Source organism: Talpa europaea, assembly GCF_964194135.1.
Source record: "Talpa europaea genome assembly, chromosome: 6".
In the NCBI taxonomy this organism is placed as follows: Eukaryota; Metazoa; Chordata; class Mammalia; order Eulipotyphla; family Talpidae; genus Talpa; species Talpa europaea.
In genome coordinates, this window is record NC_140072.1 from 96,470,106 (window position 1) to 96,487,936 (window position 17,831).

Sequence of the window (17,831 nt, forward strand, 5' to 3'; positions counted from 1 at the left end):
GGATAATATAGAAAACCCACAAAATGGAGAAATATATAAATGATAAGAGCAAAAACTGATATAATAAAAAAATAAAATAATAGAATAGAAAACCAAAAGCTGGTTTTTTGAAAGATTAGAAAGCAGGCAAATCGAGGCCTCCGTGGTGGCGCAAGGGGTTAAAGCACCGCACTATGAAGCAATCCGCAGCCTCGGCAGCATGAGTTCGATCCCCAGCCCTCCAGGGAGCAACCCACATGGCAAGGCAGACATCTGCTGTCTCGTCCACTACTCCCCTCAGCAGTGTATTTCAGTCTGTCTGACTGTTCTGTTCCCCGCTCTGTCTCTGGTGGATCCTCTCACACACACCCCCACATCTCTGACCTGCACCCCAGCTCTTGTATGCTTACATAAATAAATCTTAAAAAAAAAAAAAGAAAAAGAAAAAGTAGGCAAATCTTCAGGCAAGATTGAGTCAGAACAAAGAGAAGATAAATATAATATGGGACAGAACAGCAGATAGTAAAGGCTTTTTTAAACATTATAAGACAAAATTTTTATGACAATAAATTTGAAAATATGAGATAAAAACAAGCAAAATCCTAGAAAACTATAATTCACTAAAACTGATTCAAAAAGAAATTTAAAAACCTGGACATGCCAATATTATGGGTTGAATTGTGTCCTCTGAAAAAAGGCATGTGGGAGTCCAATCACCAAGACTTCAGAATTTCACCTTGTTTGGAAGCAGGGTCTTTGAGGATGTGATTAGTTAAGATGGTAGCACACTGGAGTAGGCCACCCCAATATGATCATGTCCTAACAAGAGGGCCCCATGCAGACAGACACACGGAGAGAGCACCACGTGAAGGGGGAGGCAGAGATTGTGATGCAAATACAGGCCAAGAACCAAGGAAGCAGGCCTTCCTAAGAGCCTCCAGAAGCTACCCACGCAGCTGACAATCTTGATTTCAGACTTCTAATCTCCACAACTCTGAGAGAATACATCTCTGTCATCTCAAAATGCGATTTATGGTAGTCTGCTAACACAGCCCTAAAAAACTATTATACCCAATACCCATTAAAGTAATTGAAATGGGGCCTCCCCGGTGGCGCAGCGGTTGAGCGCTGGGTTGCAAAGCTGCCCGCAGCCTCTGCAGCGCCGGTTCGATCCCCGGCTGCTCCCCGGGCACAGGAGGAGGGTCCCACATGGCGCGCAGACCTCTCCTGCCGCCCGCTGCTCCCCTCAGCAGTGTACTTCGGTCCTTCTGCCTGTTCTGCTCCCCGCTCTGGCTCTGGTGAATTCTCTCACCCTCCCGGGCTTCTGACTGTACCCAGTGCTTGTATAAATAAATAAAATAGTTAAGCATATTTAAAAAAAATTTTAAATTTAAAGTAATTGAAATGATAAAGTCTGCAACACACACACAGTGACCTGGTTCAGCCTCCTCACCACCTAGACAAGTAAACTGAGACCCTGAGTGGTTTCCTGCCCAGATTCCCCTGCAAGTTGGTGATAGAGAAGGGGCAGTGGCAGTGGGGAAGTGGGGTGTGGGCTCCAGACTAGAGCAGGCAAGCCTGAGCACCCTAGGGACCACACAGAGCTCCGAAGTGGGACAGTCAGCCTCTGCACACTGTTCATAGCCTTGTCTTTTCTTCCCAGGTACATGATGATGATGCAAAAATAATTCTCTACCCCAGTAAGAATGTCTTCCAAATTATCTTTGCTGATGGATCGGGCCAGATACAGTATCCACTGGCGTAGAGGGACACTTACATTGACACACATAGTCCCTAAAAAATCTGTGAATTGGGGCTGGGGCATGGTTTTTGCTGAGGCCTGCGCCCTCTGCACGGCCCTGCCTTGTTTAGGGATCCCAAGGGAGTGCTTGTACCTTAACCATCTCCCAGTTATCCATCAGGAAACCTGGCTTTGCTCATCCTCAGTACCAAAAAGAGAGAGTTCACGTACATCATTCTGGAAGACAGTAGAAAACAGAATGTCCGGGCCCTTATCGACAACAGTGGTCATGTCACCTTCTATGATGAAGACGAAGAAATCTGGTGAGCCTGGGTCTGAGTCCCACACACCCCTCCCCAAGGAGGAGGGCTGTGGGGTCCCCATGGAGAAGGGCTGTGGGGTCCTCAAGTCCCTGTCTCTATGGTCATCTGCCCTCACTGGATCAGTCTCTCTCTCTCTCTCTCTTTCTCTCTCTCTCTCTCTCTTTCTCTCTCTCTCTCTCGTGAATTCATTTCTCCTAGTCACAAATGTTGGAAATGGGAGCTGGGTACCATGATGGACCAACATGACAAATCCCTGACTCTGATGAAGGTGTACTATCCGCGCCCCCACCCCACCCCCCATTGCTTCCCCACGGGTGAAACAGAACCACAGACTCACACAACCACTTCTACTGCCGTCATCTCCTCCGCACCTCTTGGGAGCCAAAACTTGTGGGAATTATCTTCGAAAGACCCAGGACCCCTCTGTTCTGAGGTTTGGGGAAGGAGGCCGTGGTGAGTGTTTTGGAGATCCATGTATTATAACAAAAACGCAACTTCTAAATATTTCACTGTACCAGGCTACATTTCAATCCCCATTTCTGAAATGGCGAGACACTTCATTTTACTAATTCAAGGTAATTCAGTCATTTTAAAAACATCCCCATCTCTTCAGGTAAGGATTTCCCTTCCTCTGTCCCCTCCTCAGCGGTCAGGCCCTGGGAAATACATGTGATAGCATGGATCAACTATATACTTTCTTTCTTTTTCCTAGTGAAAGCCAATTTTTTTTTTCCTTTTAGTTCTGAAAAAGAATCTTTACAGGCCTTAGTCTTTAAGGCTATTTCCTCTGCTATGAGTGTTTTCCCACACCACTCCCTATTTGACTACTTTGTTCTCAGAGTTCTCTGTGCATAGTCGCTGAGGTCTGGGCAGTGAAGAAGGCACTGGGTACTAGGAGCACCAAGGAGTGGGGACAAGAAACTCTGTTAATGATCCAAAAGAGTGTGTGGCTACTAGTAGGGCTTCTGCTCCCTAATGACGCTTCCAGAACCAGAAGAGACCTTGGGGAAGTCTAGGAACTACTTTATCGATGAGGAAACATAGGCTCAGCAAAAATGATAGGTCACTTGTCCAGAGTCATACATAAAAACACAGGCAAGGGCCTCCCTGGTGGCGCAGGTAGTTGAACGCTGCACTGTGAAGCTCTCCACAGCCTCTGCAGTGTGGGTTTGATCCTGGCCGGCTGGTGAGAATCCCACATGGCGCAGCAGACCTCTCCTGTCTCGCCCGCTGCTCCCCTCAGCAGTGTATTTCATCAGTCTGCCTGTTCTGTTCTCCACTCTGTCTCTGGTGAATCCTCTCACCCTCCAGCACATCTGGCCTGTACCCCGGTTCTTGTATAAATAAATAAATAAATCTTTTTAAAAAACCAAACACACACAGGCAAGAAGTTGTACAAAGCTTTGACTCAGCCTACAATAGAACATACTTTTAAAAAATTATCAAGTAAGGCATGCAAGAGATACCACACCTTGCACTTGAATCTCAGTCCATCAGGATGGTGCTTAGAGCTGGCAAAGGACTGAGCTCTACTCTTCAGATTCTGATTCTGCTGGCCTGGGGTGGGACCTAGAAATCTGAATTCTTCATAAGCTTCCCAGGGATCCCACAGATCAGTTGGGTGTGAGAGCCCAAACCAGTGTTCCCCCCAACTCTGAGGGAATCCATCCTGTCCTCTCATCAAACCCCTCAGGCAGCCTCCCCTCAGAAGTAGATGATTGGTCATGCTGACATCCTAGACCACTTCTGGGACTCCCAGAAAGTCTCAACTTCATGAGGAAATGGACCCACCCAGAGGCCCTTTCCCGGGGGCCAGCAGCCACCAGAGTTTCCATGTCTCTTCCCAGCCAGCCCTGCTTCCAGGGCTCAGGCACTAGGATCTCTGACTTCTCATCTCCCATCTCTTTGCCTGGACCTGCTATCTTCTTGCCTTGGCAGTTTTTCTGAAAATGTGTTAATCATTTCACAACCTATGGATTCCCAAGAGCAGGAGGCACACTAGTATCATCCCCTTCTAACTCTGACTCCTCCTCTGCTAGAGAAATTAGGAGGCTTCCCAGTGTTCAAAACTAATTAAGCTCAGAGTAAATGTCTCAAAAGGCCTATGCAGGTCCTGTCCACAGGGCCCCCAATCAAGACCCAGGCCACCCCCCAGGCCTATATTCTTTTTTGTCCTGGCCTCTCTAACTTCCCAGATACCCCCTGCTCTCCTTTCTGCACCCCAGCTGCTCCCATGGCAGGAAAAGCCTCTTCCTCCCAAATGATGTCACAGCATTGTCCTATCCTTCTTTCTTGGTGCTGGACATGCGGCCTAGTGGGGAGAGAGCCCCAGCCTCTCTCTCCATCAGCAGGCCCCATACCCTCTGCACACAGGCCCAGTGCCCAAGTGCTTGCCTGCCCCCACTTATTTGTAAGCAGTTGCCACATTGTCCTGTCTCCCCTAGGGTAGCTGCATCTCATCTACTCATGTTCTTGCTGGCTTAAACCAAAGGCAAACAGTGCTAGAGAAGGTGTCTTGAGCATCACAGATTCCATGAGAGAGGGACTGTCCACGTGCACTTCCCCTTCATGCCCATTAACCCCCAAAAGTCATACTACAGGGAAAAATGGGCTCTCCGCCCACAACTGGTCCTTCCCTGGGGCAGTGGCAGCAGAGCAGTGCCCTGAGGGAATTCATCATCAGAACCCAGTCCCATTGTCACAGGAAAAAGATTTTGTGAAAAAGACCCTCCAAGTCCTGGGGAACACACAAAGCTGCTTAGCCAGAGTCCACCAACCTGAATCACTGCTAGAAATTTCCGTGGTTGGCTCCCCAGGTTCTGGCCCCACCTCTGCACCCAGCACTGATGCTAACAAGAGCTCCTCCACTGCCCCGCAGGCCCTAGGAAGGATTTAGAGGCAAGAGTTTCAAGGACTGAACATCTCTTGGGTGCTCCTTGGGGAAGGAGGAAGGCGTGGATAGCTTGCCAGCTGTGTGGAAACTAAGTCCAGCACCAGCCCAGCCAGGCCTTCTGCCAGGGAGGGAGCCTTAGCTCAGAGTCAGGGACCCCTGGAGCAGGGACAGACGTCAAATCCAGGAAGCAGGGAGGGTCTAGTACAAGAACTCTGATGGGAGGCACTTGAAGGGTGAGCAGCTGGCAGAGACCTGTTCTCCTACCGAGGAGGAGTCCTTCTCTGTCCTCTTCTCCGTCAGGAAATGCAAGTGTTGATGTCAAATCTGAACTGCATGTAGGACAGTGGCCCCTATGTACACTCAAGCCTGGAGGAGACTGCACCACTGAGGGTGTGTAAGTGCAGCCCTGACACAGGCCAATGACAACAGCCCTGACGACTCATTCCTCAGAACACATCTCCGTTGTGGAGAGACACACGGCCGTGCAGTGGACGCTCCTTATCAGCAACAGTTACGCGTCAAGTCTTCACAGACACTGAGTTAGCATATGCTGAACGTGTGTGGGGGGGTGGGGTGGGTGGGGGGGGTGGAGAGAGAAACTTGCACAGATCAGTGAAAATTTGAGTCTTCTGATATATGTGTTCCCAGGCGAGGCTGAACAAGATGTGGCTCTGCCTTCTTGCCTGAGCCCCTACAGAGGTGGGCAGAGGACGGCTGGGAGGGGGCAGGGCACTGTGGTGGGAGAAGCTCAGCCTCTGGGGCTACGGGACAGGACATGACTAACTCCAGCAAGCCACTGAGCGCTGCTGGACCTTGTTCTCTCCCCTGTAAAATAAAGATAATAGAATCTACTGGGTGGAGTTTTCAGGATTTAATATTCTCTGTGTGAGCTGTAAATATACATATTAATCCCTGGGACAATGTGCTCAGTATTTGCTAACTCAGTATTTGAGCTGACTTTATAGAATTACTACAAATAATGAGACTGAACTGTAAATTATATGAAGTAAATATATTTAAATTAGTACATTATAGGGCCTCCCCGGTGGCGCAGCAGTTGAGCGCTGGGTTGCGAAGCTGCCCGCAGCCTCTGAGGAGCCGGTTCAATCTCCAGCTGCTCCCCGGCCACCGGAGGAGGGTCCCACATGGCGCGCAGACCTCTCCTGCCGCCCACTGCTCCCCTCAGCAGTGTACTTTGGTCCTTCTGCCTGCTCTGCTCCCCGCTCTGGCTCTGGTGAATTCTCTCACCCTCCCGCGCTTCTGACTGTACCCAGTGCTTGTATAAATAAATAAATCTTTAAAAAAAAAGTTAACTTAAAAAAAAAATTAGTACATTATATGAAGGGAACTAACAAAGGGTAGAGATGGGGCGTCATGTAGGGAATTTGAGGGACTGTTAGGACATAGCATTTTTGTAGAGATATAAAGGGTAAGCAGGACCAGTCACTCCAAGCAGGAAGGGAAGTCCTTTCCAGGGAGAGGGAACAGCATGGAGAAGCCATGAGCAGGAAGAGAAAGAACACATGTGACCCAGAAACTGAAGGGAGACAGCAGGATTGGGGAGCCAGCACAAGAAGACTGAACTCAGACCCAGCCATGGCTGAAGGGTTATGCCTAGTTTTGAGTTTGCCTTCCTTGTTGCAACTCCTCGCACCTGGCAAGACCCTGTGGGCTAGTTTGTGGGTAAAGGAGAGAAAGACCAGGGAGGGAGGATGAGGAGAGGCCTGCTCTGCCCCAGGAGAGGCAGGGATCCTCATCCCTGGAGCCGAGCACTGTGGCCGCCTGACACCCTCTTGTTCTAGGTTGAGCCTGAGTCAGAACCTGGGCTACTACTTCCCCAAAGGCAAATTCCAGAAGGCCTGGAACTGGTGGAACCTGAGCATCCATGTCCACGCACCCCCATTCTGCTCCATCTCCTTGGAAATCAACAAGTACATCAAGGTACAAATAAGAAGCCAGGATAATATCAAGCTCTGCTTCACCCACCAAGCACAGAGGATTTATTTAAACCTGGGCACCAAGTACAAGGTAAGGTCTCAACTCCCCACACCTTTGCCAGGAAGGCATCCACCTGCCCTCAGGTCACTGCTGGCTGGGACTGGTCCACGCCACAGGCCTCCACACTGCATTCTTCACAACTCCAACAGCAGGAAACCTTCATGGACCTGATGCCTGACTGTATACAAAGGCATTTGTATAACAAAGGCACTAGGCTCTGAGGAGAGGATCAGCCTCAAATAGCTTGACCAAGAGCCAGACAAACAAAGATGGTCACATGCATTTTCTTACCTGAAACTCAAATGTGGCAGGCCAGTCAGGTGGCAGGGCCAGAAACAAGGAGAAATCTGTGTCCCCAGCCCCGTGGTTGGGGTCTTCTTCTCTCTCCCCAAACACACTCAAAACAAATGGCAACCTGGAGTTCCAGGCACTCTGTTTAACCTAGACAAGAAAGCTGCAGAGGTGTATTCATATTCTCAGGCTGAAACAACCTGGTAGCTAAGAATGACAGAAATTTATTCTCTCAGCTCTGAAGGTGAGAAGTCTGAAATCAAGGTGTCAGCAGGGCCTCATTCCTTCCAAAAACTCTAAGGGAGACTCCATCCAGGCCTGTCTCAGCATCTTGTGGTTCCAGGGGTTCTTTAGCTTGTGGCTGCTCCACTCTCTGCCTCCATCTTCACAGAGCTTCTCTGTGTCTCAGTCTCTCTTTCTCTCATAAGGACACCAACCATTGGATTTAGGGCTACCCAAGGTCCAGGATGACCACATCCTGGGATCCTTAACCAAATTCATCTGTGAAATCCACATTTCTAAATAAAATTACATTCCCAGGTACTGGAAAATAGGACCTAGACATATTTTAGGGGGGAACCAAAAAAATGGCTAGTCTGGACCCGGTTGTTCTGACTATAAGCAGGAAAATGGGCTCTTGAGCCCCTTTCTAAGGACCAGAGTCAAGAAGAGGACTACAGATGTCTTTGGTCCCCCCACTAAGACCCAGACAAGATCCTATTCTTGCCTCAGCTCCCCTTCCCTGTCCCCTATTCTAGACAGATGGAAATGGCACCAGGTAGATAAGGAAGGCAGAAAACTAAGTTGCTAGAGTAAGCAGCCCAACAGAAGATTCTGGCAAAATTAAGCTATCTGATTATGATTTGAAAGGAGAGGAGCAGCATGGTAGATTTAGGGTGACCAAATATTCAAACCAATTTTCCCAGGACTGAGGATTTCCCAGAACACGGGACTTTTTAAAACTAGGAAAGTTCTGAGCAGACCTGGATAGCTGGTCACCCAAGATTACCCGGCCTGACAGCCCAGTCATTTTATTTTTTTTTTTAATATTTATTTATTTATACAAGCACTGGGTACAGTCAGAAGCGTGGGAGGGTGAGAGAATTCACCAGAGTCAAGTGGGGAACAGAACAGGCAGACTGAGGAAATACACTGCTGAAGGGAGCAGCGGGCGTGGCCGGAGACGTCTGTCACGCCATGTGGGACCCTCGCCAGTGGCTGGGGATCGAACCGGCGCTGCAGAGGCTGTGGGCAGCTTCGCAGCCCAGTGCTCAACCACTGCACCACCAGGGGAGGCCCAGCCCAGTCATTTTACAAGCTGAAAATTGACATCCCAACCCCCTTACCTACCCTGGATAGCCCAGAGCAGCAGCCAGTAAAGAGGAATCACCCTACCTCTCCCAGCACCCATTTGTCCCTCCACACAACAGTGCAGCTAAGTGGGGGCAGCTAGGGTGGAGACAGCCTCAAGGCCAGGGCCACCAAACCTTTGAATGACAGGGGATTCACGGAGGGCCAGGAGAGGAAGTAGGCACACAGAAAGGATGGGTGAAGGGACACTATGGGCGACAGCCAGGGAGGAGCTGTGACCCTAGCACGTGGGCCCCAAGTGCAGCACATCTGTGTAATTGTGACGAGTCAGCAGGGTCTGGCCAGGCCGCAGCTGGGCTGCCCTGGAAGAACTACACCATCCCACGCCTGCCTTCTGCCGTCCCTGCATGACAGCAGGCTGAACTCTTGCTCTCTTTGAGCCTGTTGTTCTCTGTAAAACAGACACAGCATAGGCTTAAATAGGATGCAATGTGTGAACACATTTCATAAGCTGGTTACCTCATAGAAATAGAATATATTGGTTTATCCTTCGTTATTACCCACCTCCAGGGATGCCCTGGCTTGGCCTTCTGCAAGGAACAAACCAAAGCAGCAGTTGTCCTAGAGGTGGCCTCTCCACAGTGGTGCCTCATGCCACCAAAACCGAGACACACGCCAAGGAGACCAATGTGGAAGTGGGGCTGATAGGCAGATGCTGCAGACAGTCTCTGGCTGTCGCAGGGCCTCGGTCTCCCCCCATGGAAGGGGAGAATCCAGAAGCCACCACGAGGGCACAGCAGCAGGGCCCAAGAGCTGGTAACCCTTTCATTTGGGGTCAGACAAGGGTGGCCACAGGCACAGGCATGTTTGGGCAGCAGCAGAAAGGAACAGGCATGTTTGGGCAGCAGCAGAAAGGAGCTGGGCCCACACATTTATGCCCCAAGAGTGAAGTTTCTAAGACTCGATCACAGACAGGGGGGTGCGGGTGGAGTAAGCACAGTACTTGGGCCTGTTTATCCTTACCTAGTTTTCCATGAATTCCTACAGTTCATACCCCCAGAGATTTTAAGTGAAATGGAGAAGAAAACAATCCTAGAGGTGGAAATAGATTCAAGGGTTCAGAAGATCCAGGTCCTTCTGGGAAAAATGAGCAAGATCCTAAACATCCTGACCATCTCTGATTTGGAAAGCTTCATCAATGTCACCAGCATCTTGCTAGAGAATGACGAGTTTCTGAGGAAAGGATCTAATGTCTCATCCACCAAATGGTCCAAGGATTTCTCCAGCAACAGGCGGATGATTCGGAATAAGTAGTCGGGAGCACCAGTCTTTTGAGAGTTGGTTTGAAATTTGTCACAGTTCCTTGGTTTAAAAAAAAGGAGGGTGTTTTCAGGAGGCCTACAAAATGTGTGGCTGAGCACAAAAAGACCTAAAAATCAGCTGTGACATGACAGCATTACAAGCAAGTTATTTCAGTAGGCAATACATGTCAATATCTGCATACCTGTCCTGGGCATGTCTGCTGGTCACTTGAACACAAAAGTCCTTTAGCAGCCTTCCTGCACATGGTTGACCTAAACCAGACTGTCTCAAAGTCTAGCTCAGAAAATTGCTGGCTGTGTCATCTTGAGCAAGTAGCGTACGCCTCAATTTCCTCCTCTGTAAAATGGGTCTAGAAATAATACCTCGGGAGGTTCTTATTAATCCTGGCCTCATCACAAAACCCCCTCTTCCACCCATGCCAGAGCAGAGGGAAACAACGGCAAACCAAAACCAGCCTGTATCAGGCCTCAATCAGGAGCCAGAGGGAAGATCAAAGGTCCTAACTTAATCCCCTCCAAGAGATGGGACCCTTTGGGTTGGGTCTTGAGTTGGTAACAGCACCCAACTCAAGTAGGTAAAGCAAGATGAGAAATGTGTGGTCTGAATGGAGGATGCATCTGATCTACTGCATGGAAGGCCTCCAGAAGCCAGGAGGACTTTCTTTCTCATCTCTATTAACAATTGTCTTGTTCTAAAGACATTTTCTATGCATTTCAGTTCATGTGGCTTTGTCTTTCAGTTCAGGGGTTTTCAAAAGACCCCAGTGGTCTCTGACTGATCTGTTGATGCACTCCAGTGTGATAGGGGAGGGTAGGTGATGTCTTGTAAACACGGTGCCCAGCTGATGCCCAAGTATGGGGAGAGGCAATAGTTTCTAGAAAAGAGGATATGAGAGTTGGACAGCGTGCTTTTTATACAACCCTGGTACCATGCAAACTTCCCATGACTACCTCATTGCAGCTTAAACCAACATAGAATCTAAAACACCTTCTTCCCAGTTCACCCTCACAATTATCCATTCCCTGCTAGGAGACACCAGGCCCCTGTCTATGAGACCCTGCTCTCTTGTTGACCTTGAGCTGCCCACAGCCAACCTCAAAGTCTTGTCATCACCTAACCAAACCAGGACAACTGAGCAGCTGAGTGGGACTGGAGTAGCGAGTGGCAGAGCATTACACAGTCACTTCCATTATTTGAAGGTCACACCTTGTTGGCAATGTTATCAGTTAAAACAACAGCTACTTTGTTGCAAGGTCACGAACCACAAATGACACTGATAACCACTGTGGAAGCAGTGGTCCTTTACCAGCCAACCTCCCTGTTTTAGCATGCCCCGTTAGTTCTCCATGTCTGTTTAACGTACATGCACTTAGCAGGCACTAGAGACAAAAGTTTCTCAGTCCGTCTGGGCGACAAGTCCTCAGCAGCTTCTCAGAACCAGCCCCGATGTTTCTCCTCACCAGGCAGGATGGAGACTGCTGTGGAGCGGAAGGCGTGTGTGTCTATATTCACACAGCCCTGGACTGGGTTCTTGGCATCACCGCTTCTAACTGTGGGCAAGGTAGTGAGCCCCTCTGTGACTCAGTTTCCTCCTCTGTCACAGGAGGACAGTCACCGAACACACATTTCCTAAGTGATGCTTACAGGAGAGCTCAGTGCTTAGATGTGGGCTCTTGTTACTAGCAGCCAATTCCTCTTCCTGATCATCCTCCTCCTGTAACACCTGAAAACACTATTCCACTAATGCAGAGGTTGTAAACAGGTAGCCTTGCAGAGGCCTTTTGTTTGGTCAACCCCCATTTAAATATATTTTGTTACCAATATTTAAAAAGATCGCACATGAAAACAATAGCTTTCCAGTTTCTCTTGTAACTGCTGCTCTGTCATGAAAAGCTGAACACAATAACGAAATATTCAAGGGCTATTTTCATAAGGAACATTAATGCCTCACAGACCGGGCAGAAAACAAAAGGAGCCAACCAGAAGGCCAGGAACAACACAAGTCCGTACCCCATTCTCTATATTAGTTTTCTGGGGTTACTGCAACAAAGGACCACAAACTGGGTGGTTTAAAAGACAGAAATGACTGGTCTACCAAGGTCACTAGAATGAGACTCTTATAGTTCTCTAGAAGTCCAAGATCAGGGGTTTCAGTCTGGAGGTGCTAGGGAAGGCTGTTCTAAGCCCCTCTCACATATAGTGGTAGTTCCTTGGTGGGGGATAAATGAATTGATCAGTTCTACGCCACTAGCCTCTGTGGCTATTACCTGCAGCCTTAATGCAAAGGTGCTTGGGAGCATGGGCGTGGAGCACACGTGCCTGATTGTGGACACCTGAAGCATGGGTGGGCACACTTGCAATAAGTGTGCATGCCTGAGCCTAGAGGTCGGAGATATGAGGGCAGCACCACTCAGAGATGAGAGACAGCCACAAGAGGACAAGTGACTACAGAAGAGGCAAGACCATGAGAGAATGCCAGAGCCCAGAGAAAAAGCATAGAGATTTGTGGGGAGCTGGGAGGCTCAGTTGACTGCCTGCCTCCCAGCAGTCCCCTGTCCGGCCCGAGCCTGCCTCCCTGCATGCCAGCCTGGTGTGCCTGTGTGCCTGGTTCTCTGAGAAAGCATTAAAACTTGAAAAATCCACTGAGGGCTCCAAACTCTCCTTTATCCATCTGCCTAAATCGATAGTGAGCCTGTCCTGTGCTTGCTGGCAAAACACTTGGCTCGTGGCATCCTGCCAAGTTTCATTTGGTGCCCTCTGTGTGTGCATCTGTGTCAAATTTCCCCTTTTTAAAAAAAAGATTTATCCATTGATGCACATAAGAACTGGGATACAGGCTAGAGGTGCTGGTGGTGAGAGGATTCACCAGAGACAGAGTGGGGAACAGAACAGGCAGACTGACTGAAATACACTGCTGAGGGGAACAGCGGGCGAGGCAGGAGAGGTACCAAGCTGCACCATGTGGGTTGCTCCCTGGCCAGCTGGGGATGGAACTCGTGCTGCAGAGGCTGCAGACAGCTTCACAGGCTGCATTCCAACCCCTTGTGCCACCAGGGAGGCCCCAAATTTCCCCTTTTTTATAAGGCCACCCGTTACACTGGATTGGGGTCCATCTATCCTCCAGTATGACCCTATCTGAACTACACCTACAACAATCTTATTTCCAAACAAGGTAACATTCTGGGGGTTAGGATTTCAACAAGTTGTGGGACACAACTTGGACCATAACACTCTCTGCCTGACACCTCTGGCCCTCCCAGGTCCTCCCCTTCTCCCAGGAGACAAATTCTCCGACTCATTATTTTCAATGACTAGACAGGCACTTCTCCCTAAGTGAAAACGAATTAAGTTGTGCTGTTTATTAATACCAACCTATCTGGTCACACACAAGGGGGCCTCTTCACTTGCCCACAGCAAAGGTGATTCCTTTGTAACTAATTAGACCAAGCAGCATGTACACACCAAGCGCCCTCCATGTGCCGAGGGCCCTCTGAGGAGAAAAGAAAAAGCAGTCTCCCCTCAGAAGGCTAAAGAGTAGGGATTCGTGAGGCAAACAGCAAAATAAATGATTGCTTTGTAAAGCAGCACAGTAGCAGCAGAGCAATCACATGGGGGAGGGTTGCAGCAAGTCTCTTGGAGGCGCCCGAGGAGCTGAGCTGAAGAAGTGAAGTGAGGGTGGGGGTGGGATTCATGCTGGCCCCCCCCAGAGAGGGGAAGGTCTGTGCAGAGACCTGAGAGAGCAGGCATCTGGGGCTGTTAGCCGACTATATTCTCTTTCGGTTGCAAGCCCCGGGCCCCTTCCTTTATGGAAGAATTAGCCCTTGTGAGTATTTATCAATGGGCACCAGTGCCCTGCCTCCCACTGCAGAAGCAAAGAGGTTGGATCACCCAGGGTCAAGACACAGAAACCACAGCAGTAATTTGAACAGGGAAAATGTAATATAAATTATTCACAAGTTAATACCAAAAGGGAACTAAAAGAACGCCAAGAAAGACAGGGAAGCAATGTAAGCTGCAGCGCTTTCTCCCTTGCTCTCTCCCTCCCTCCCCTCAAAGAGCCCTGTAGTGCCAAGCCTGCAGGCACAGGGCAGGTTCTCTATCCATTCAGGCAGATGATAAAGGAGAAACCTGGAGCCCTCAGTGTATTTTTCAGGCTTTAATGCTCTTTCTATGCCAAGTGTTGTGGGGCCAGCCTGTAAGGCTGGCAAGGCAGGGAGGCCAGGGGGCCAGGCTCACAGCACCCCGTGAATCTGTACGCTTCTCTCTTTGGGCTCTCTAGTGTTCTCTCCTGGCCCCGCCTCTGTAGTCATTGTCCTCTCTAGCTCTTCTGCAGGAGCCATTTTTCCTGTCTGAGTGGGACAGGAAAAATGACGCTGCCCTTATAGCCTCGGCCTCCAGGCTCAGTTGTGCCCACTTACGCATGCCCACACCATACTCAGGTGCCCACCATCAGGCATGAGTACCCTACGCCCAGGCTCCCAAGCGCCTCCTGAATTCAAGGCCCCAGGTGATAGCCATAGATGCTAGCAGCATAGAAGCCTGAGCATCTTCATTTACCCTAAAAGCCCCTACCAGTCATTCACACCTTGCTGCAAGGTGTGACTGAAGGCAGCAGGCAGGGGCTGGCTGGTGGGGAAGGTCACTGAGGTGCCAGGGAGCTGGAGCTGGTACACAGGGAGTGGCCACAAGGGTGTAGAAGCTGGTTCACGAGAAGCTTCCCACTGGGATACCAGGAAAGCTGAAGAGTCACTAGATCCCCACACCTTGCTGACAGCTGAAACACTGAGGGAAAAACAAACACACCAGAGAGACACCCCTTTTCCCTATGCTTTGAGGTGCATCTGCAGAGCCCCACAGTCTAACACTGCATCAAAGGGGAAATGTTCTTAGGGTACAGTTCTGGAATTTGAAAACAAGGTAAAAAATTGATGACTGGCACAGAGAATCCTCCTCCCTGTTCTGGCATTCAGTTAAAGAATGGAACATTTCGGGCCACCCCGGTGGCACAGCGGTTGAGCGCTGGGTTGTGAAGCTGCCCGCAGCCTCTGCAGCGCAGGTTCAATCCCCAGCTGCTCCCCGGCCACCAGAGGAGGGTCCCACATGGCGCGCAGACCTCTCCTGCCGCCCGCTGCTCCCCTCAGCAGTGTGCTTCGGTCCTTCTGCCTGTTCTGCTCCCCGCTCTGGCTCTGGTGAATTCTCTTACCCTCCCGCGATTCTGACTGTACCCAGTGCTTGTTTAAATAAATAAATAAATCTAAAAAAAAAAAAAGGAATGAAACATTTCCCTCTTCCTCCGCCACCTCCACCCCCTCCCCCACCACACACACAACTATGGGAAGTTAGCTTGGCCAAAGATGAAGCAGTCACAGTGGTGCCCAGTCCAGGATCTGTCACAGATGTGGAGTCTGAGTATTTGCTTTGGAGAGAAAAATGATGACTCCTGTTGTCATCCCTCTGGTCTTCCATTCTCTGGCCTGTCCCCCAACTTCTCCACTTCCCTCCAATAAAGTCCTTTCCTGTTCAAGTTAGATGTGATGCCTTCTATTGATTGCACTCGAGGATCTTGATAGGTATACAGGATGAGCAGTGTGGCTGGCTGGATGAGGGAACATACCACCACCTGTTATTAGCCAGGGAAAAAAAATCGAAGCTCAAAGTACATGGTGCTATCACACCAAGTTGGAAATTGTTCAGTTGAAGCATCGTAAAGTGGGGGACCATCTGTGTGGTTACTGTTGAAAGGATGCCACCAGACCAAGAATCTAGAAGCTGCTTCCTTTTTGCCAGGACGGGATACTGAGAAAAAGAAGATAGGTAAGTGGAAGAGCCACTACCAGGAAAAAAGTCCTCCAGCAAGAAGCGATGAAGTTCCTCTTGCCGCGGAAGTAACTTTAAACAATGGTCCCTTTTCGATTATACTCAGTGAAATAAGCCAGAAGGAAAAAGAAAAAAATACAGATGGTTTCACTTATAGGAGAAATATAGGGGAACCAAAGAAGGGATCAAGAAAAAAGTAATAATAAACAAAAATTAACAGGCAACTCTAAATCAGCGACATTCTGCAGGAGAGGGGAGGGAGAAGGATCAAATCGGGAAGGAAGGGCACAAGGGACTATGGTGATGGTGCACAGGTGAACTGGTGGTGGGAATTTTACAGGGACGACACCTGAGAGGAGAACGAAAACATTGTACAAAAATGAACAGTGATGTAAAATATATATAAATAAATGTTTTTTTAAATGGTCCCTTTTCAAAAACTAAAGTTGACTATTCTTACTTGGAAGGTAATGGCTGACGAGAATTTAAAGATACGATGTTACACCACAGGGAAGATACCAATTTGTTGTTATTGCTACTACTACTAACTTTTTTTTTTTTTAAGATTTATTTATTTATTTATTTATACAAGCACTAGGTACAGTCAGAAGTACGGGAGGGTGAGAGAATTCACCAGAGCGGGGAACAGAACAGGCAGACTGACGACGAAATACACTGCTGAGGGGAACAGTGGGCGCGGCAGGAGAGGTCTGTCGTGCCATGTGGGACCCTCGCCGGCGGCCGTAGATCAAACCAGCGCTGCAGAGGCTGCGGGCAGCTTCGCAGCTCAGCGCTCAACTGCTGCACCACCAGGGGAGGAGGCCCTACTACTAACTTTCAACACAACTATACAAACAGTTGGTTGACAGTGCTCAAGAAACTGGCAGTTTTGCAAACAAAGAAAAAAGATGCTTCAGAAATGTCTTTCCAAAATATATCTTGCCAGAAGAATCAACACAGTACAAATAAAGTTGGGGAAGGTTGATTAAGATTGGTGGAACGTATCCACATCAACCTCCTGCTTGGGATGCTATTACAGTTTCGTAAAATGTTAAGATTGGGAGAAGCTGAGTAAAAATTCAAGGGATCCCTCTGTATTACTTCTTACAAATTATCTCAATAAAAATTTCAGTAAAAAATGTTAGAAAGAATCCACAAGTGTAAACAGACACACAGTAGGAAGCAAAAATCTTTATTTTTTTAAAAATTCACATTTATTAAAAACAATAATTTCTAGTCAAATAATATAAAGCATTTTTAAATTAATTATTTGAAAGTATATACACTCTTTGTAGAAGTAAACACTTGAACTGTACAGATTTAAACAAATGATCATTTAGCAAACGACCTGGATCACTATCACTCAGCTTTGTAAGGTATTTCAGTGTTTCAGAAATAACAGACTCAAAACACAAGGAGCGCTGTCAAATATTTTTATCCTTAAGAACATACTCTGCTCTGTACATCAAATTAAATCAGTCACAGATTATACAATAATCATGCCCTCATTTCTTTGGAAAGGCTATTAAAATATCAAATGTACATATAATACACAAAACTCAATATTTTACAGTTTATTTCATTAAACATGTATTTAAAATAGCAAGTGGAAGTAAACACCATCCTTCTAATTCATTCATTTCATGTCAAATAATGAATATGGACAATCTTTACTTTCTACCTTCCCAAAATATCGAGTGTAAGCTCCATCCAGCAACACCCATTACCAATTTAAATTGAGTTGAAAAACAAGTGACCTGTTTAAAATGACAGATGTCAGGATATGTAACCTACTTACATACCACTGAAGCCTGCCTGAAGGGGAAGAGAAATGTCACAACATCGGAGACAATGAGTAAGTCACCGATGCATCACGAAGGACTGCTGGCGACATTCCAGAACCCTCACCAGCGTTCCATCTCTAAACTAGTGTTTTAAATACTCAAAATTTCTTTTGACCCGAAAAGCAGACATTTACTATAATACCAGAAGCAAAACCAATCCAATCACGAAATAGATATTTGTTGGAAAAGTCATATGTTTATGACTTTTAATAATGTATTTAATGATCCCTGATAGTGTGGTAGGCTTGAAGGGGTGGGCAGTCTCCACCCTCCATGTCTTTGTTAGTAAAATGTACTCTACTGTAGCAGGG

At 48.1% G+C, this 17,831-nt stretch overlaps 2 protein-coding genes across 2 annotated transcripts in view; one reads left to right on the forward strand and one right to left on the reverse strand.

The window, feature by feature from the left end:
* ERICH6B (glutamate rich 6B) overlaps positions 1 to 9,850 on the forward strand; it is a gene marked incomplete at both ends in the record, with an annotated part of 48,017 nt that extends 38,167 nt beyond the window's left edge. The window contains 4 exons of the mRNA XM_084235984.1: positions 1,643 to 1,728; positions 1,891 to 2,043; positions 6,739 to 6,964; positions 9,584 to 9,850. Of these exons, the coding sequence (XP_084092110.1) occupies positions 1,643 to 1,728; positions 1,891 to 2,043; positions 6,739 to 6,964; positions 9,584 to 9,850 (732 nt within the window). The remainder of the gene's footprint in view (positions 1 to 1,642; positions 1,729 to 1,890; positions 2,044 to 6,738; positions 6,965 to 9,583) is intronic.
* Positions 9,851 to 10,577: 727 nt separating this feature from the next.
* The window catches only part of COG3 (component of oligomeric golgi complex 3), a gene marked incomplete at its 3' end in the record, with an annotated part of 54,468 nt that continues 47,214 nt past the window's right edge, over positions 10,578 to 17,831 (reverse strand). Inside the window, exon 23 of the mRNA XM_084235985.1 lies at positions 10,578 to 10,733. Coding sequence (XP_084092111.1) covers positions 10,578 to 10,733 — 156 coding nt within the window. The remainder of the gene's footprint in view (positions 10,734 to 17,831) is intronic.